Genomic DNA, 21657 nt, shown 5'->3' on the forward strand with positions numbered 1-21657 from the left:
TGCACTAACTTAAATACAGGGAGTGTTTACATTTCACAGTATGATATATTTACTGTCTAATTGAAGTAATTTAATCAAGCTCACAAAAGCATTCTGACAAGATCTAAACCAGAACCAAGGGTCCTGCCACCTAGCCCAGCATTTTAACCTTGCAACAATCTCCTTTTCCACATCCACTGCCTCTCCAGCAGAGAACTTGCAGAGAGATGCATTTGCTGTTGTAATTTCAATGACAAATGTTGAATGATATCACACGTATGTGTTCTGCACTGTTCTTATTGCAAGTTTATGCTAGGGGAAGGTCCTTGTTTTTATTATATGATTTATGCTGGACAATTTGATGCTTCCAGAGAGTCTGCTGAATTCAGATCATCAGCTTCCACCCCTTGGTGAATCAGAATCTCTGTTTCTCTCACACACCTCTTTATTCCTTAGTTTGTTAAAAGGAAATTTTTCAAAGTGGATTTAACATGCTCATAAAGTGCTAGCTTCACACTGCTGAAACTGAAATCATTTATTAAGGCCATAACTAGAATGTTTCTGCCACAGATACTCATTTTAACCAAAAAAAAAAGGGGGGGGGGAAGAAAAGGTGTAAAGCACACCCTACACATGAGCTGCAAAATGCAGACATAATCCAGCCTATGATTATCTTGTTACTTCGATCTGATAAAATAAACACCATTAGGTGAAACGTAAGAAGGCAAAATAGCAGAAATTGCCTCTTCAATTCAAACTGCAAGAGCCTTAAGGTGAAAGGAGACGAATTAAACTGAAAATCATTTAAAGAAATGCAATGTCCCAGTAACACAATGGTAACTCTGGAAACAAATCTTTACATGATATCTTGTCTCTAAAGGAGATGGAAAATGAAAAAGAAAAAAAAAGCCAGTTTCTTTCGAATAAACATACACACATTTTTCTCCACACCATTTCTTGTGGATGTCAATGGATAAAATTAGCAACTGGAATCAGGTGTCCATCTACTTGAAAAATAAAGGGCATTCTAGAAATAGAACTCTTTTGTTTATTATTGCAGAGATGGAACAAATTCTGCATTTATTTTTGCAACCTTTGCCCATTTTTGTTGTCCATTTAACTTAAATAAAAACATAAAATGACCATGGCATTGATTTTAACAGCCTCCTTGTTCTGTCTCCATACGGTAACTGGAGATACTAGGAGCAGGACGTAGGTTTGAAAAGCCTCGTGAATCTAATGCTGTTTCATTACCTTATCTTGGCTGGATGCCCATCCCTGCGAGCAGGCTAAACCAAAACAAAACTACCAGGCCTCCACTCAAAGGTGCCTGCTTTTCTGGAAGGCTTTAAAGTGTAACTGTGCAGGAATGTGGGCTCTACTAAACCCAAGTTGCCGTGCTCTGTGCAGGGGAAATGGCCACAGCGTCAGGAAGACAGGAGGCCGTTTCAGGCTGAAACTCCTCAACGCTCGCCACGGGCAGAAGGTTGGGGCAATGGCCTACAGAGCGACGGGCTTCCCCCCGTGTCGCTGCAGGACTGGCGGCCAGCTGCAAGCACTGAGGTCCTGACAACTGTCACCAAAATCCAGCAGCCCGTTAAACCTTTTGCGGGTTTAAGACGTTGCTGTCCCAGCTCTCCGCCCGGCTCCTCAGGAGCGGGTGCAGCTGCTGCCGCACGCCTCACCACACCAGCCCTCCACCGCCGTGCGCCCGCTTGGCAGGGAAAGGCTTTCCGAAAACCAGGGGCTGATTTTTGTGCTCCTTCCTCTCTGCCCTTCCTAGGGCAGCCACCGAGAATACGCCCTCTGCAATCAACGCGATTAAAATCAGACTGCAGAGGAGAAGCAGGGAGGAACTTGTAGGAAATAAGCGAAAAGCTGCTGCTCAGAAGATGTAACAGCGGGGATTTTGGGGGTCTTCCTCCAAAACGCCTCGGCGCGGCGGCCGTTAGCGGCGGCGGCCGTTAGCGGCGGCGGCCGTTAGCGGCGGCGGCCGTTAGCGGCGCGGCGGCCGTCGGGGGCGGGGGCGGGTATCGATGTCTCGGCGCTCGGTAGGCGGCGGCCGCCATGGCGCTGAGCGGCGTGCGGGTGCTGGAGCTGGCGGGGCTGGCGCCGGCGCCGCTCTGCGGCATGATCCTGGCCGACTTCGGGGCGCGCGTGGTGCGCGTGGACCGCGCGCCGCGCTCCGCCGTGGCCGCCGACGTGCAGGGCCGCGGCAAGCGCTCGCTGGCGCTCGACCTCAAGCGGGCGGCGGGCGCGGCGGCGCTGAGGCGGCTGTGCCGCGCGGCGGACGTGCTCGTCGAGCCCTTCCGCCACGGTGAGGCGGGCGGCGGGGCTGGGCTGGGCTGAGCTGGGCTGGGGGGGGCGGCGGGGGCGCAGGGCCGGGCCGCCGTGGCACCGTGAGAAGGGAGCGCCGTGAGGCGGCCGCGCTCCCTGCACCTTCCGACAGCGCCGCTGCGGGCCTGCGGCAGCGGTCCCGGCTCCTGCTTTTCACAGTCTTCCCGTTACGAAAGATCTTTCTGCTCTTCCCGCAGAAACGAGCCTTCGGGTTCGAATTCCAGCCCAATGTTACCCCTTTCTTACCACGTATTAATGCATGAGCTGGATGTATCTGGAGTAACTCCTGCTGTCGAAGGAAGTTGGCCACCGCTGGAGGGACGCCAGCCGATCCTTAAACTGGTGCAGGGCTCCGTGTCACTGGGCAGCCCCGGCTGCTCTCTTCAGCCATGGCCATGAGTCCTAAGAACTTTGCTTTTCAGAAAGAAAAAAAAAAAGAGGAGGGAAAAGATAACATTTCTTTCATTTTTTTTTTCTGTTGGTAATTGGATAGACCTGGTTTCTCAAAATAGTCGCTAAGTGGTAGAAATGTGTTACCAAACTTCACTGCTTTCTCCTTAGCGTTAATCAGTTACTGCTGTTTACTAAGTAATACAGTAGAAATAGATTTTAAGGTACTTGTAGTGATTTTGTAGAGCAGTTTGTGAAAGAAGCATCGGTAATAGTTTCGGGGGTGGGAGAGGTATTGAAGCTCTAAGTCGAGGGAGTCGGTATCTCTTCCAGCCTGTGCCTCACTGCAGTCCTGGTATGGATTATAGGGTATAGTCTGGCCAAGATTCACTAAGCAGATAAAAATCGATGATTTATGTGCAAATCGAATGCTTCTTGGAAAGCACTGTTTTAGAAATGCAACATCAAAATGTTAGTCTTGATTATTGTAAACTATGCTGACCAAAACTGTATTTTATAGATCTTAAAAAGTTCCTTATTCTTTACATTGCACAAAAGAGAACTTGTGCTTTTGTAGTTGTTGTAGATCATTTGTGGAAGGTACACTTGTGTGGCCCATTTGTGTAAGTGAGTTAAAGACAGAGAACGCAAGAGGTACTGAGGTGGGGGAACAGGTGGGTTTTGCAAAGGAAGTATGTTCTGATGAAAAATCGAAGAAGTCTGGCAGACTATTGGGGAAGTAGAAAGAAAAAAAGTCGAGAAAAAAAAAGGACCATAAAGCTTAATTTACATTTAACTGGTTTGCATTCAAAATGCATGCAGTATACTGGTAATTTATAATATTCTGGCTCTTAACATTCTAATACAGATACTGAATTAGAATGTATTATTTAATAAATTGCAATTCAGTTGTAGTGTAATTTATACTTATTTTTAACTATGAAGGTATGTATATATTAAAAAATGAATGTGAATTAGGATTTGGTACTATTTCTTTTTTTCAGGTGTCATGGAAAAACTTGGTCTTGGTCCAGAGGTTCTTTTGCAAGACAATCCCAGACTCATCTATGCTAGACTTACTGGATTTGGCCAAACAGGAAAATACGCCAAGTCTGCAGGTCATGACATCAATTTTTTGGCATTATCAGGTAGGCTGAAAATTTCTTGCTGGATTTTTTTTTTTTTTATTAAATCAAGACTTAAAAATTTATTGAAAGGTTCTTTACAGATAGCTCAAATTATATGTGGTGCAGGTTGGTGAAGCAGCTGAGCTGATCTAAAGCCCCCTGGCAATGAAGGAGAGGTTCCTCCTCTGTCCTTGTGCTTTTCTGCGCTCTTCTCTCCAGTCTCTGGTGTTCGTTTGACTCCTCTGTGAACTGAATCACCTCCTGAGCATGTCGAAAGCTGACCCAGGAGAAACAGGGGCATTCTCCTGCCAGATTGTTGAGTTGAAGCGGTTCACTAAGAGGTTGGTTGGACAAACTTAAAAAAAAATGTCAGCACAAGAAAGAAGAGGAAATTTGGGCTGAGCAGGGCTGTTCATTTTGGCAGCAGCAGTGAGCTGTTAGACTGGATCAATGTGTCTTCTCAGACTGTAGTGTATTTCTCCTTTTGTGCTGCTTTAGCTGAATTATTTTTTTTTCTTTAAACAGAGAATTGAATTCTGTATGTATTTTTATCTTTTCCTTTGGGGTCTCTCTCCTAGAAAATCAATATATTCATAATCCCAGAGGATTGCAGATTATTTTGCCTACATTGTGAGCAGCTGCTTTGAAGTAACATAAAACTGCACCGTCTACAAGGCATTCTCTTGTGCTTTGCTGCTGTAAATTTCCCTCCAATTATACCGTTCCAAAAGAAAGCAGATTTAAAATAGTGGGTTTTGTCTACAATTCTACATTGCGTTAGAATATTGTAAGGCAGTATACTCATTCTGTGTGTGATGATTTTACAGGTATGCAGTACCAAACAATAACAATTACCCAACTGTGATGGTAGCAATCCATCTGTAGTTGTACATGGCCCCACTTATTGCTCTTCACACTGTCTGGACCATCTGTGTTTCTGTCTCTGCCCCTCTTCCAAGCCTTTGAGAGAGGAGAGGAAGTGGGCCAAAGCCTCATGGCTTACCACTGCGTGGTGCATTTCTTTTAGTCCCAGGAAAGTGCCAGAGCAGAACTGCCACGGATATGGAGATGCGTACCACAATCTGTGGGGATCCACTGTATTGGGGAATGAATTTTCTTCAGAGATGGATTCAGTCTTCTCTCATGACATTAGATTGTCAGGGTATCAAAAAAGAGAACTTATTTGCAGCACTTGACTTTGTGTCTGCATGATTTGAATGTGTTGTGGTAGTTTAATTTGTTACAAACTTAGGAAAAGGTTGAAGCAGTGTTGTCCATCATAGTCTTAGGTGACAGTCCTTTCTGTTCACAATTTCTTAATCCGCACGGTTTTGGTTAGTGTAATGGAGAAAGGCCTGCTACAAGAATGAAGTTTCAAGCAGACAGCTCAATTTTTTTGGTATTTCAAATTTAAAAATGTGAACTGTGTATCGGTACTTTTAAAGTATAAGAGTCTATGAGATTTCCAGGTTGAAAAAGGATCACGTAAAGAAATGAACGAGCTACAGAGCCTTCATTACACTTCTTAACTATTTCAGTGATAGTGTTTCTCTTGCCAGACATCCCACTGTAAAAAAAAAATGGTTTTAAACATGTGGAATCTCACTTCAGTAAAATTAAATCTGCTTGAAATTTCACATAGTCAGATTTTTCTGCCAATTTAAAGGAAACAGGACAAGGTATTTGGGGGGAGGTATTGGTGCTCAAAATTGAGGTGATCTCACATCTTGGTATTTTCCTGATGGGCTTTGGCTTTCTGAAACTCAAAAATGGCTTACATTAAAAATTACAGATGTAAGTTAATATGTTAATCTACTGGTGACTGTGACAACCATTAGACTGTTAGAAGTCAAATTCTAGTCATTGACAGGGTTTTCTACATGCATTACGGTTCTACAAACTTCTTTATACCGTACACTCAGCTTCTTGCCCTTAAGAACTATGTTAGACCATTAACTAACTAAACTCTGCACCAGAATCATGCAGTTTTGAGGAAATTTTGGCCATGTATGCTGCAAGTCTCAGCCCTCAGGCTATAGGCATAGGTGAGACATGATCTTACTGGAGTTTCTTACTTCCGCAAAGGGAATTGTTATGAAGGAGCTGCAAAGAGTGAAGTACTTGATAATGGAAAAGCTGTTTAAGATGGCTGAGAAATGCTAACAGATTCAAAACTCTGTCTGAAATAATGTCAGTGGCCAAGTCTTCCCTCTGTTTCTTTTCTGTGTAATTTCTGGCAAATATAGCTTCACTGCATCTATGTTGCATGCAAATAAGGTAACCTTTCTATATTATTCACCCATTCCTCATATATATAACCTTATTTGCAAAGACATTTGAAGAGAGAGGGTAAGACTAAAGTAGAGTTGTTGGTGTGAAGTCCTTTTTTATGATTATTAATTCATGAATTACATGCACAGAAGGCTGCAGATATGCTTTTTTACCTTAAAAGATTCAAAGAAGAAAAAATCTACTAAAGTTCTTTTGAGATTTAACCCCTTTCTTATGTTGGAGATTCTAAGTATGTACAAATTTTTAGTATAATATTATTTCATATATGTATTTTTGTATGAAATATTGTTCCTATATAATCAGATGATCAGTGTTTTTTCTGTTACCTTTATTAACCTATTTAATCAGATACATCTTCATTAACATAATTTTGGATATTCTATTCTTTTGTGAATAAAGACATAGCTGGAGTAGAATCAGAAAACAGTACTGGGATAAATTTGCTTTGTCCGTAGTTTGCTCACATAGATTGAAGAGAATGATAATATAATTGCAGAAATGTAAAAGCTAATATTTATAACTCTTTTTATAATTACATATACTTTGTTTGCTCTACTACCAGGTGTGCTGTCAAAGCTGGGTAGAAAAGATGAAAATCCTTATGCACCTGTAAACCTTCTGGCTGATTTTGCTGGTGGAGGTGTCATGTGTGCAATGGGCATTATTATAGCCTTATATGAACGTACCAAATCTGGCAAAGGGCAGATTGTAGATGCCAGTATGGTAAGTTTCCTCTCATGGAGGGGGTGGGTTGCTGTTTCTTCTCTACTTTAAGTCTGTAAAATGAGAAATGTTGGACCTATCGGTAAGATTTAATATTTGGAACTTTACCTTTCCAAAGTAAGTCATCTCATAAAATGGCTATTTCTTTACCCACAAACAGATTTCACAGGTCACTGTTGCTGCAGCTTCCTTATGGTATAGTACATACATTGAAGTTCTTTCCCTGTGCCATTCTGCATTTGCTTTTGCCAGTCTGTCTTCCCCAAAAAGTGTTAGCTGTATATATTCAATGAGTAAGTTTGGTGTATGGGAATAAGATGTATTATAGACAATGACCATAATCTATAATAGCAAAAAGAATGATCCTAATAAAATAAAGAAATCGCATTTGCTCTATCCAAGACACATCTGCTTATAACTTTATGATAGGTCATATCTTCTCAAAAGCACTATTTTTGCTCCCTCTTTCCCCCAAAATTACACTGCCGTGAGTAATTGCCAAGAAATCAATTTCAAACACTTTACATTAGTACATTGCAGAAGAAATGAAAGAAGGGCTACATGCAAATTTGTAGTTAATCATGAATGCTATGGAATTTTTCGCTGCAAGGCACTTGTACGTAGAGGAAAAATACTTATTTACATTTATCCTTGAAAACCATTGGTAATATTATCTACAAGTATTTTTTTTCACTTGCACTCTCTCTTACTTTTGAAAGAACACTGCAGTTAAAATTTGATCTCGCTAGAGAGATTGTAATACAGTAAAGGCTATCATTTGGACTCCAAATATAATTTTTTAAAAAAATCCCATCATCACAGGAGGTCTTGAGGCTAGAGGAATAGCAACAGATGTTACTTGTCTTGACTCGAGTAGTTTTTTGACAGATTCTCAGGACGTTCTCAAAAGTAGGCCATGGATTTATGGTCTAGGTGAAAATTGCATTGGATGTGTGCAAAACTGGTGCCCAGTAGTTATTAATGGTCAGTTATCAAAATGGAAAAAAATAAGTGGAGTTTCACAGAGTGTCTTTTCTTCTGTCACTGTTTTTACTAATAACCTGAATGACAGGTTGGAGGATATACTTGGTAAATTTACAGAGCAAGTTAATCTGGGAATAACTACAAGTATGTTTGATGACAGGATTAAAATTGAAAATGGCCTTTACAGATTGGAGAAATGACTTGAAAAAGTCAACTGAATTCATGGTGACCACTGCTCAGTACTCCTCTTAGGTAGAAACAATTAGCTGCACAAATATAGTATGAGAACAATTGGCTAAAGTACAATCCTGGGGTTTATAGTAGTCACAAGCTGAACATGAGTCAACAGTACCACAGAATCATGCTGTTGTGAAACACGAACACAGTATTAGGATGTATAAATAGGAAATATAGCCAGCAAGACTACTGAAGTAATTAAGTAATTTTTCTGATCAGTTCATCTATTCAGCATTTGTAAGGCCTCAGGAAAATACTGTGTCTAACACTGACTGTCATCTTCCCCCTCCACCCCCCCAAAAAAAAACCCCACAGTTGGAGGAAGTTCAAAGAACACAGCAAAAATGATTGTGAATCTAAAAAACATGACCAACAGGGGAAGATTGAAGGAGTTTGCATATTTGTGAAGTGGAAACTGTGAAGAGATATAAGTCTTCAGATATGTAAAAGGCTATTTCTTATGTTTGGGAGTATTACCTTGTCTTCTCCATCTGTGCCTTCTGTCATTGAAAGAATTTGTTATAAGGAGTGCAAGTTCACTAATATCCAAATTAGATCTCTGGCTAATTGGGAAAGGAGTGTGTGTTCGTGTTTTTGGGGGGGGGCGGAAAAGGGGTTGTGTTTTTTTTGTTTGTTTTGTTTTAATTTTTTTACGCCCTTAAAGCTTCTGTCTTCCAGTTTTTTTCTTGCCTTATTATTAGTTGTGGAACTTACAATTCCCTACTGATATTCCAGGCAACCTCTGAAATGCTTGTCCAGTGGCACTGGATGTACTTTACCTAAAATTTCTTTGCATTCCTTTTGCTTAACACAAACTTTCTCTGAGACAGTTGATGGAAAACATGTATTTGTCATCCACAGCAAAGGCAGTTAAATAGACTGGGATGGTTGAGTCTGTTTCTATTTCTAAATTTGATTCATGGACATAAGTTTTTTTTTTTTTAATACATAATGCAGCATTTGAGCTGTCATTTCATGCTAAATAGTTTAGGTAATCTGAATATGCTAAGGACACATGGAGGGATTTTCTATGGTAAGAGAGAGACAACAGATATCTTTTTTAGCTGCTTTGTGTCCCCAGGATTACTTTTAGTAAGTTTTCATTTTTCATCTTCTTTCATGGAGAAAGAAGAATTTTACTGAACTACTTTTTTTTTTTTTTTTTTTTTTTTTTTTTTTGGTAACATACCTGTAAGGAACTCCTCTAGTTAGCAAAGCTAAACTAATACTAAAAGAGAGTAGAGAGGCGATGAGCCAAGGGCTAGATTTGCATCATCTCTTCATGCTTGTCCAGTGTAATTGTCATGCTGCATAAAATGTAGGAACTGGATCCTGCATTTTAGCTCAGAAGAATTAAAATTCTGATCTAAACCAATTCACATTATTTACTGTCTCTTCTCATCGACCCTCTGGAAGTGTATTTATCTCATTGCTCCTGCGTGCCGAGTACAGTGCTGGCTGAAAACTGTAGTAGAAGAGGGCAGGTTTAGCTCAGTTAGAGTGTGGTGTTGCTGATGCCAAGGTCGTGGGTTCGGTCCCTGTGTGGGCTACGCTGAGGGTTGGACTAGATGATCTCCAGAGGTCCCTTCCAACCTTACCATCCTATGATTCATCTGATTATGATACAGTTGGCGCAGGGGTGCATCTGTGCTCCCACACCATGCAGGCACGTGAGTAAGGGTGACTCCTTAGGTTCACTCAAAATTCAGACACTGAACCTTCTGCTGATAGTAGACATCTGACCAAGCATTGTGAAAAGAGCCACAGGAGATGGTGGTGGTAATGACCGTTTCTTGTGTAATAGCCTCATGGTGAGAGCATTTTGCTGCTGGACAGAAGGCTGGGAATCCAGTTTTTTCTCAGTCTGGAGGTACTAAAATACCAAAGCTCCCATGTATTAGAAGAGCTCCTCAATCACAAGGCTTGAGGTTAGATTGAGGTGGGTTTGTTCTCAGTCATTTTGTCTGCATTGTTTCACTCTGAGTCACAGTATGGGTAGAGATCACCCAGCAGCATGCTGCCTCAGGTCACCCATCCCTGCTTCAGAGGCTTCTGGCACTTCTACCATTAGGAAGTCCTTAAGTAAAATGCGTAATCAGTTTTGCTGTGATCATTGTGCAATTGAGCTAAAAAGAAGAAAGTGATCACAGTGGGGTGGGTGGAGTCGTCTGAGCCTGCTGTGGGAGTTCAGGGCAGGGCTTAGACACTTTTTCACTTGCCTCTGAATTGTGAAGGGGCTAGGGCACACACTAGCTGTCCAGTTGCCCAGCCTGGGATACTTCTGAGATCCAGTCAAAAAGACATACTATTTTACCATAGTTGTTTCTAGAATGGGTAGGTACTCTAAATAGTTCTGACAAATTTAGACACCAGAGTCTAATTTGCAGTTAGAGCTTATTCTGAAAATTATCCCACATGTTGTTATCTTTACTTCCAATATCTTTCATGTAATTCTTTGTTAATGTGAGCAGTGCAAGATAAGCTAATTAGTAAAGCAAACAGTAATCTGGTAGTCTTGCAGTCATTTTGCAAACATGCAGGTGAAGGTACGTAATATTCTCTCACAGGAAGGTACCTTAATCAACTTCAACATATGACAGGTAGGACAAAAGTATTCCTATCTTTGTGGCAAGAACTTGGGAGGAAGAAGGCAAACAATATACTTTAAATGAAGAAACCTTCATGACTTTGCATACTTGAGTTTTACATCTTTTTAAATTCATACTTAGAAAGGTAGAAACTAATAAGTATTTATACTTTAAAATTTAGCAGCTTTATATTTGGGTACAATCTCCATGCTTTGCTCTGCAGACAATATCAGATTAATTTTACACAGCTGAAAATACATGCAACAAAATGATAGCTACTACTACATTTGAACAATTATTCCCAGTTTTCTTGAGAAGATAATTTCTAAGTACTTGCCAGTGGGAAGAGTGAGAGAATAATTTTTTGTTCTAACTTTATGATCCAGGTGAATGTCCCTATTTGCATGGTATGAAAGAGAACTTCTGTTTTCTTTCCAATTTTCTGCTTTTAAAAATAGCAGTCTTATTATAGTCAGGTAAGTTTAAGACAACTTATTGTTGATCTAGGAATTGGTAATTACAAGACTGGTGTAGGCATCCTGATTTCTGTAAGTAGAAAGCTTGAAGGCTGACAGATAGTCAGTGTAAGGGAGAGCTGGGAAGCTTGTCCCATCATCTAAAATGTGAACCTCTGTGTGAACAACTAGTGGTTATAAGGTTTGCTAGACTAGGACCCTGAAGCTGCATTATTACACTTACACTCCTTGTTATTCTTTATTACTAGAAAATTTCGTATATGCAATATAAAATGTACTTCACAAGTGTAAGAAGTGAAACTGCTTAACAGAAGTTTTGTGGTTAAAATCTTAACCTAAGCCAGACTTGCTAGTGAGTTTTTGCAGTCTTGTTTCATGTCAAATTAAGGCAATATGTCAACTAATTTATTGAAGCTGCTCTTTTTTGTATATCTTGAAGGTAGAAGGAGCAGCATATCTGAGTTCTTTTCTGTGGAAATCACAAAATATAGGACTTTGGAACAGACCGCGAGGTGAGAACTTATTAGATAGTGGTGCTCCTTTTTACGAAACCTACAAGACCTCCGACGGAAAATACATGGCTGTTGGTGCCATTGAGCCTCAATTCTATGAGCAGTTAATAAAGGGTAAGTAGCTTGGAGCAGTTATTTCATATCTGTAAAGCATGATTGAATAAATTATTTTTAACTAAACTTTGATTCATAACATTGGTTATGTTTATATCTTTATAAAAGCCACCCCTTTTGAAACTAGTTGAGTAGTAGTGTAGCTTTTTAGTTGACTTCCTTCTTCTAGCATTTGATCTCTATCTTCTTCATCCCTTTTCTTCTGCAGTTATGGTATTGCTAGTCAGTGATGTGGCTGAAGCACTGCACAACTATTTTGGAAACCACTTTTTTCAAAGGAATGTGAATCTGCTCTAAAAAAGACTGATACAGCAAATAAATCTTCATGCAGTTTCAGTTATTTTTGCTATACACATTTTTAAAGAAACATATTTTAAAGATGAACGTTCACTGGAAATATTCCATAATATTTTTTTGATAAACAGGACCTTTTATAAAATGAAAGTCAGTTTTATAAATTAATTTTTGCCACAGAACTTCAGAGTGCTTCTACATTACAACCATGAATCTAACTTTTATATTTGACTGAAGAATTTTAAAATATGTTTATGAAGTATGATTTTTATGTCTTGAAGAGTTAGATTGGATCAAGCAAAGTCATTATTTTGTGATGTGAGCACTGAAATTTGCAGGTGCCCCTTTACCTTTGAATCAATTGCATAGTTTCAGTTTTAGATCAGATGTGCACTTAGCTTCTTATCAGTTACTTCATTTAAAAATAGATTTCGTCTGTTATGCTCCTTTGATAAATTGCTATGCTTTCCATACTGAATTTATGAAAGTTTTAAAAATCCGCAAAGAATTTGGGATCTATTTCCCCAGTATTTAGAATATGAACGATGTAAGAAATCCCCTTTAACCTAATTTTTGTTGTCCTTAATGAGTAGGATGAAATCCACAGAGAGATACCTACAGTGGACGTTCCTAGACGGTGTTATGTGATCGCTTTGATACTTAAGTAACTTAACGTGGTAACTCTTGGCTGGGTGAAGGTGACAGTGAAGCAACTCTTGATTCTTACTCAGCATCTCCCCGCAGATTATTACTTGACTTGTGGATTGCATGCCTGCTCACAGGCAGGTACCATCAGTCAGCTCAGCCCCCGTCAGCTCCGTTGAGCTAACGAGCATAGTTAGTGCCAGGGCTTGCATTTCCAGGAGTTTTTGAAATTCAGGAACTCAGCCAAGGTGGGACATGCCTTTGGTGGGCACAGTCCTAAAGAGGGAGGATGTCTTGTGTTCTTTTTGACATGGCTCTCTTGCAGGCTGTGTGCTCCAAAAGAAAGTCCTTGAAGATTTGTGGCCGCAAATAGCTACTTCTATAAATGGCCGTAATGGACTATTTATTGTAGAGGATTTATTGTAGAGAATTTTCACAATTGCAGAGAATATCCAAACTGGTATATGCTGTTACATGAAATGCACAGAGCAGCCTCATGGACTGACCCGTTGACATACCCAATATGATGTTCTAAACCCAGATCAGATGTCAGGTTTGGGAGAACCATGTTTTTGGCTGACAAAGTTAGTACTCCTCTTTCTCATTGTCCCGGAAATACCTTGCCTGCCAGACTCCAGATCTAAGCTGCTTCTTGAACGTGAAAGTGCAGTTGTTTTTTCCATGGTTACTGATTCTTTGAAATGTTATTCTCATCTAATCCCCTGGAGTTTTTTGTCTGCATTAAATATAACTGGAGAAAAAAGAATAAATATAATACTGTGTCAAAGTAAAATGTAAACCCTTGCTCTGAAAATTAGGGAATTTGGAATTCCAGGCACTTCTCCAGGCAGAATGCCCTTATTAAATACAAAAGGGGGGGGGGGAAACAAAGTAAAACTACTTATTCAAATACTTACCTGTTTGGCCTAAAGTTCTTGGCTGCAGTATTGTATGCTTCTCTGGAGATTGAGTTGAATAGCAATTGCTTTTAAGCTACAGGAGCAGGATGAAATCTACATTTATTCAGGAAGAAAACACGTTCTGTAATGGACTCTGGGCTTAGGTTTTTTGCCCTTCTTCCTCAGTGAACCTTCCCTGAATGCTCCAGTCTTCCTATATTGATCACTGTTGCAGGGCCACTGTATGAAGACTCAGGACTTTTCCAGTCAGCCAGCTAAGTTGTCTAGGAGGATACTCTAGGATAATTGAATCTAGTATCCAGACAAAGTAATACAATCACTGACTGGTCTGTCTGATGTAGGATCTCTACTGAGGAAAATGTTGAAATTCTCTTTCCATCTTGGTAGTTTCTCAGAAATGTGGAGCGTAAAGTCAGAGCAGCAGCTATGAATTCATCAGCCTATATTGGGGGACCCACATTTGACAAGTTTATTTTCATGTTTGAAAAGCTTAAAACAGAAACGGCTTGATTTTAACAACTGAAGTTTCAAAAACATTTTTTTACACAACAAAAGACAAATACATTTGCATGTATGCAGAAAGACAAGTGTAATCACAGTTGTGGCTGTGTGTCTGCCAGCTTCTGTCATATTTCAAAAATTCAACATACAGATTTCAATCTTCTAATAAAAAATTGCTTTTACTTTTAATTTATCACAAATTCTGCTTCTAGTCAAAAATTGTACTTTATTTATTTTATAAAAGAGTGTTAGTAAAAGATTCAGACTATAAACTCAAGATTTTTCTTTTACAGTGCTGCTTTTAAAATAACCCATCTTTCTTCATTGTATTTTAAGTGCATATTGTGAATTGTTCAGATTTCAGGAAATCGTTCAGGAAATAATTATCCCGTTCAGTAGTTCTGACTGTAAGCTTCTGAAGCGGCAGTATACTGAATTAGAACAGCTGATTCTTGTTGTAGTTAAGAGATCTTTCTCCCTTCAGGGATATCTGTTGCAGAAATCTCGTTCAGAATTTAAGCCTTTGAATGTTACACGGGAAAAAAAGCTGCTTGTGAGAAGTGTATTGCTCCTACACAAACCCAAGGAACTTTGGAGTGGGCTGTTCAGGACATTAATTCCCTGCTTTGAAGTAGTTTTAAAATGCTGTGTTCCAGTTACAGTTCCATGATTTTGTTTATTTCTTTTTTTTTCTGTACTTCTGGTCAATTCTCTTGGTGAACAACTTGGTGCTGTTCCAGATAAAATATATTCAGAAGCCTCTTTATGTCCATTTGTTCATATTCAGAGAATATGTTACTTACACCAGTCCTGTATAACGAGAACACAAGGATGTTGCAGAAGTAATGGACAGAGAGTTAGAGATTGCAAATATGAAAAAGGAACATGATTTCTGAACCAATTATAGCTGCCCATAAAATCTGATTAGCAGAAGTGAAACTAATTTCCTTTTGCTTCACCTTAGTGTTTCCTTGTAGAATTGTGTACCCAGTGCTAGATGAGAGTGCAGCTAATAGAATAGAGAGGAAAATTCTTAGGGGATTATAGAGTAAAAAGTGTTAAGTTTAAGAAAATACTGCATCTTAATTTTGAGAAAATTGTTGGCTTTAAGGATTTTGCTCGCCAGGGAAAATGAAATTTCCACTTGTCATAAATTCATGAGTTTTTAAGAACTTAGTTATGAGAGAAACTGAAGCTATATAAAATAGATAAGGTAAATTGCTGTAACAGCTGCAGTATTAGAAATTATATTCTGGACTCGTTATAGACTATATGCTGTTCACAAACATTCTGTAATCCTCTGGCTTACATTAATTTTGTTACTAGTAAAGTCAGCCAATGAATCATGAAGATATCTTGCATCTTACAAGAATTTTGATGAAAGAAATATTTGTTACTAAGGCTAAGTCTCAATTTTTTGATAAAAAGAGACAGAATGTCTTCCAGCTGAGCTGTAAATTGCTTCTGCAAGTTTATCTTGTTTTTCAGCAATATGTGCTTAGTTATTCCTGTGGCCAGGCTAAGAGAAACAAGCAGAACTTGGTAATTTCACATATCAGAGAGAAGGTAAAGGTGTGATTCTGCATCACCATGTAGTGTAAATTCAGTTACATAAGATGAATGTAGTGTAAACTTACACTGATATGAAAAGCAGAGATAGCCACTAAAGCTCTGAATATATATCGATATTCCTTTTATAGCATAGTATGATTTCTTTTTAAAAAGAAGGAAAAAAAAATAGGAAGTTGTTGAAAAAACATAGTTTACATCATTATGAAGGATTTTCCCAGGGTTGTCCATTGTGTGATTATGAAGTATTGTGTATTTTATTTAAAATATATTAATGCACTGTATTTGATACAGCCTTTTTATTAGGAAATACGTAAAGCAGAAGAATGGTTTCCTCATTACAGTTTAGAGATCCTCAGTTGCCCATAACTTTATTTGAATTTATTTTTCGTGGTGGGCCTCAGACATTGTACTAAAGCTCCAGAGACCCAGGTTCTTGCTACACCAAAACATTTACAATTGTGGTAATTACTATGCAAACTTAAAGTGCAGCTTTGGATGCATTTGTAGTAATACTGTGGTAGCAGTCTGGTTCTAATCACCCTTTTGATGAACCATCACTTTTTTTTTTTTTTAATAAAAACTGAGAGGGAGAAAAAACACTACATAGTTACTTTAATGAAAATTCTCTGTTAATTTGGAATATTCTAAAGTTTAATTACCTGTGAGATTGAGAATAAATTGCATTTATGTAGAGTAGTGGTATACATTTTACGGCTGTCATTTGGGCCAAAATTAATCATACTCAGAATCGTCACACTTAGATGATTCTATTGTCATGTCATGGCAACATAATTTAAAAATTACTGTGCAATGTGCAGATAGCTTGGAAAAGAAAATTAGCAGGTTAGAAGAAGAAAATCCCAAGCAAAATACCACTAGGGATCCTAAAATCCTTTTAAACTACTATAGCTGAAATACTGTGAGAAACTGCTTATTTCTGTTTTATCAGATCAACATTGCTGATTTGTTGTTGGAATTTTATTGTTTTTTCTCTCTTGAAATAGGTGCCTAATTTCATTGCAGTTTGTCTGAGAAGTTCTGTAGGAATAGTCACTTGTAATTTGTTGCATTAATAAGTCAACTGCAGGTGTATCTCTCAATATAGCTATAGCATACAAGGGAGACTTAACTTTCCCCCCCCTTTTTTTTTAACTCACTGTTTCAAAGCTGTAGCGAGGTAAATTGTTGGCCTTTTCTAAAGAAAAATCCCTAGACCAAAATCTGAACAGGTCTTGATTGCTGTACCAGATTCTCTGTGTAAAAGATACTTTGCTTTTGATTATTTTGGTGAACTATGTCATTCTGCGGTATCCCAAGCAATTCTGTGTTGTGTAATTGTTTCCCTGTTGACTCAGTTGCTCCTGCTGTGATTCTGTTTGCACCACAAATGTTTAGCACAAGGTGGAAAATGAGAAGCTGCAGTGCTTAAATGCTGTGAGTTCATACTAATTAAAAGTTGAAGTCTTCAGTGGTTGGTGGAAATGAGCATGTAATATTAAATTCCAGGTTCTGCATATTGTTCTATTTTATTAGAGTGTGTAGGGTTAGATTCTGCCAATTTTCCATCTGGCATGATTTTCAAGTGTAATTGCGTAATACAGTAATGATAAAGTTATATTCATAATGGTCTGACTCCTAGAAGCCAAAACATAATAAATAAGCAAAGCAATACTTACCAAACCAGTGTTTCCAATTAGTAAGATTTCACGCAGTGAGACAGAATCACAGTTAGTATGTTGTTACTTAGCTTTACTTGTGGAATGTAAATTTGTCTCACCTAGTTCTTAAGTAGATTGTTTAGCACCAATCATCTTTAGTAATATCTCTTGAGAAAAGATTAATCAGATTCATTTTGTGAGCATCAATAGCCTCAATTTAATTAGAGATGCTGAACCCATATGAGTAATATTTAATTAATTGTTATAGGATGGTAAGAATTGTAATGAAGAGTAAATTTTAAGTTTAGAGATATCAGGTACATGTACTTGGTAACTTTTAGTGATCTTAATTTGGTATCCTTAGGAACTTCTAATAAGATGTGAAACTGTTTATTTTGCCTTTTGGCTGTGTTGATTTTCTTTTGAATGTGAACTGTTGCGTGGCTGTATTCCTGAGTCTGAAGGTTGACAGTTTCTGTGTGTTTTTCTTTGCAGTACCAAAGTAAGATTTAAAAGAGTGTATTCATTTCCAAAAACACTATTTAGATTCTCTTTGATCAACAGTGAAACCCATTAAATATTATGGTAACTTTGTAATTTGGAGGAGACTGAGCCCCAAGAAGGACATGTAGTAGAGATTATCAGGGGAAAAAATGAACTTAAAGAGCAGAAGAAAGGACATTATCTTATTTTCTTCTCCCCTCTATGTTTTAGTAGTTATATTTCTGCCCCTTTCAGTGATGAGGAAACTGTGGAAATAGCAGAAGATTAAAAAAAAAAAAAAAAAAAAAAAAAAAAAAAAAAAGCTTTTTCTGCCTATCTGAAGCTGAAGATGAGAGGAGTTCTGTGTCAATTCTGTATGCAAACAGGCATCTGGTAGGCAAGCCCATTATAAAACCTGGAAGTCCATCAGTAGCAGTCATAGCAACAGATACAAGGTTCAAAATTAAATGTTTACAGAGCTCCACGTTTTCTCTGCATTTTGCACAGAGCTGTTTTCTAAAAACTTTCGATTTTATGTCGGTTGGTAAAGCATTATGTTGATAACTATTCTCAAGCCCTTCTTAATTTCTCAAATTTGCATGTTTTTATACCTACGTTTTCTGCATTTTTTTCCCTGCTTCTTTCAAACTGCTATAGTTGTGATCATTTGGACAGCCTTCATTATACCACTTCAGAATTCTGTTCGATACTCTAGAGTCTGTACCCCTGTGTGTACTACCTCCACTTTTAAAGTGGGATTTAAATGCGTTTTCTATTATTTTTGTTCCTTACCTCCTTTTTGAGGTAAACCTTACAAGAAATGTTAACAATTCTTGCATCTCCTAGATGCCTATGGTAGGCTCCAGAATTGTTCTCATCTCCTGGATATCTGGCTGTCTAGGAGTTGTGGGACCTACAAGATGCCTGTTTTTCCAAGGCTGCGTTCCCTGCAACTGTAGGCAGCTAAGCAAATGTTTGTGGACAGAGTGCCAAAATAGTCCCTGGCAAAGGGAGCTGAAGACTATAAAAGAGCAGGTCTGTTTCCAAACATAGGAGAAATTAAAGTAGGAGATCAGAGGAATTAAGAGAACAGAAACAGAACTGGGAAACTGGCCTCCCAGGAGCAAGGTAACTCCAGAGGTGGAGAAGAGGTGTACTGTGTACCTGGTGGTCCGTAAGACTGATCTAGAAACATGGTTCTTAAGCAGTCAGTCAGTGTAAGGGCTGCGAGTTTCAGTAGTCCCAAAGAGGAGCAGGAGGAGAGTTTGAGCCTTGCAGTGTGCTGTGAGGTGAGAGCAGCAGTCTCTGGGCAGCGGGACTTAGCCTGCAGGCAGCTGCAGCCATGCTGCCTCGTTCACATCTGGGCTGAGTATGTCCACACTATTGTCTCCTCTCCAGCATGAAATATCTAATTGCATTGGGCCCCAAATACTGCAGCTTGCTGAATGTCCAAGTAAGGCAGATTTATTGACTTCTGTGACTTAAGTATATTGCAATAGCCCTGGATTTATTCAATGGATGGTTGCAGCAGCTGGTGCTAAATGTGTTGCTACTGCCAGATAGATAACACAATCCCTATTACAGAAAATGTTCTCAGGACAAAATGTTCTTTCTAGGCAGCTGCTGCTGTTATAAGACATTTATGCAAACAAATGTTTATTGTGTGTACTTAGTTAGAAGGCCATAGTTGATGCAGTTTAGTTTAAGAGCAAATAATAGAGCATGACATTCTTCTTGTGTCTCCCTGTTCTCCTGTAATCATAGATATCCTAATGAAGTTTGAAGTGACTCTTAGTGTGTTGTGCAGCGTTGGACTGCCTGCAAAGTGCTAGTTTCTTGAGAAATGTATTTAGTTATGGGCAGCTCTTTAGTTTATCTAAGCTATGCTATTGTTAAATTTTGCTTTTCTCTTTTCAGGTCTTGGGCTAGATTCAGATAAACTTCCTAGTCAGTTGAGTTTCACTGACTGGCCCAAAATGAAGGAAATGTTTACATCCATATTTGCACAGAAGACACAAACTGAATGGTGCAGCATATTTGATGGCACTGATGCCTGCGTGACCCCTGTTTTATCCTTTGATGATGCTGCCTTGCATCAGCATAACAAACAAAGAGGTTCTTTTATCAAAAATGATCAGGAAGAGATAAGTCCTAGACCTGCTCCTCTTCTTTCACGGACTCCTGCTGTTCCATCTGTTAAAAGAGATCCTTTTATAGGAGAACACTCAGAAGAGATACTTCTAGAATATGGATTTACTAAGCAAGAGATTGCTAAGCTGCATTCTGAAAAAGTAATAGAATTCAGTAAACCAAAAGCTAATTTGTAATCTCTAACTATGCAAAGAAGAATTTCAGGCTGATGGAGTAAGATTTTATGCATCAAAACTGAATTAGATAACAAATAAGTGCTTATATGATATTGATTTTAAAAGAATGTTTTGAATGAATGAAGTTTTAAATTTAATTGAAGTCAGTAGGAGTTAAGTACCTGTATACCTGGGTGACTTCCACTGGAGTGTACAAACTGTGTTCCTGATAAGTCTAGAATGTTACTGAAATTGTGTTCTGAAGATCTACACTGATGGTTTACTAAGCAGATGTAAATCCTCATAATGCTTCTTTAAATAGCATATCCTGTGAAATGCTTGTTTATTTTAGTTCTTAGTTACACTGTTGCTTTGTAATATATTTTGTAATTACTTGAAGGTAATACTTTTCATAAAATACAGTTATGTGCTTCCATAAATGGACAATTGTGCTGTTTACTCATAGATTTGAAAGGATTTTTATCTCTATTGTGCTGATTCATTTGCATTTTCATGCCAAAACAATTGTCCATATAATGCTGTTTCCTTATGCTCTGCTATAGAGTTGTTTTGACAGTTCTGTTTAAGAGCCTGATGACATTTCCTTAATGCAGTCATGTGATTAAATTACATTTGGAATTTCAATTTGTCTGGAAAATTGCTTCAAGGTGAAATTTGTTGTTAAAATAGCTGCCGAGAATTAATCATTTCCTCTCTTTTTGGAAAAATGGAAAAGAAGAAGCTTAGCTGCACAAGTTGTAAACAATGGTTATTCCATGCTCGTTGTGATCTCCTTCAAAATTAAAGTTATGTAAAACGGCCTTTGTTCTTCAACTTGAAAATAATTATGTTTTTAGAAAGAATTATCTATATGGCCCTAATACAGTTTTCTTTAGTCTGGCATGTCAAGACTTATGCTACAAAGGGTTACCTAATTTCTGTTGTGTAGTGTTTATTAGTGCTAAATACTAGTCTGTTACTTACAAAAACTTCCAAAGCTGAGATATGTATATTTGACATATGTCATGCCAAACTGTCAGACTTACTACTACAAAAAAAACCTTTTACATTTTACTCTGTGAACTCCTGCATGGGAGCAAGAATTATCTAGTAGGTCCTGACAAATTAGATAAAAAAAAAATAGCAAAAGACATTTAAGTTTCCAGCTGGTAACAACTCTAATGAATTGCTGAATATTATGTACCTTTGCAATAAAATTTGAGAATTTTCTCTATCTCAGATGTATCTGGTTACATCAGAGGACAATCAGCATTGTCAAGTGTAATCTACAGTGCGTCTCGGTTTTGACCCAACACCGTTGAGGCCAATTTGAAAAGTCCTGTTAACTTCAGTATAGATTGGATTAGCTGCCTCACTCTGGTGGCTGAGTGACTCTATGGTTTTGGTATGTCACTACAGATTTCTGTTGAATCCTCCAGTTCTCTTGCCAAAAATACTACTACTTCTGTGGCAGGTAAGACTATTAAAAAAAAATTAGATGATCTTGATCCGCTTTATT

At 38.4% G+C, this 21657-nt stretch overlaps 1 protein-coding gene across 1 annotated transcript; it reads left to right on the forward strand.

Annotated features, from left to right (window-relative positions):
* Positions 1-2046: 2046 nt before the first annotated feature.
* AMACR (alpha-methylacyl-CoA racemase) lies at positions 2047-21372 on the forward strand. The gene is made up of 5 exons (XM_062599993.1): positions 2047-2296; positions 3711-3854; positions 6688-6848; positions 11573-11759; positions 19750-21372. The coding sequence occupies exons 1-5, from the start codon at positions 2047-2049 to the stop codon at positions 20157-20159; spliced, it is 1152 nt and encodes a 383-aa protein (XP_062455977.1). The 3' UTR covers positions 20160-21372.
* Positions 21373-21657: the final 285 nt, after the last annotated feature.

The sequence above is a fragment of the Rhea pennata genome, chromosome Z (assembly GCF_028389875.1).
Source record: "Rhea pennata isolate bPtePen1 chromosome Z, bPtePen1.pri, whole genome shotgun sequence".
NCBI lineage: Eukaryota > Metazoa > Chordata > Aves > Rheiformes > Rheidae > Rhea > Rhea pennata.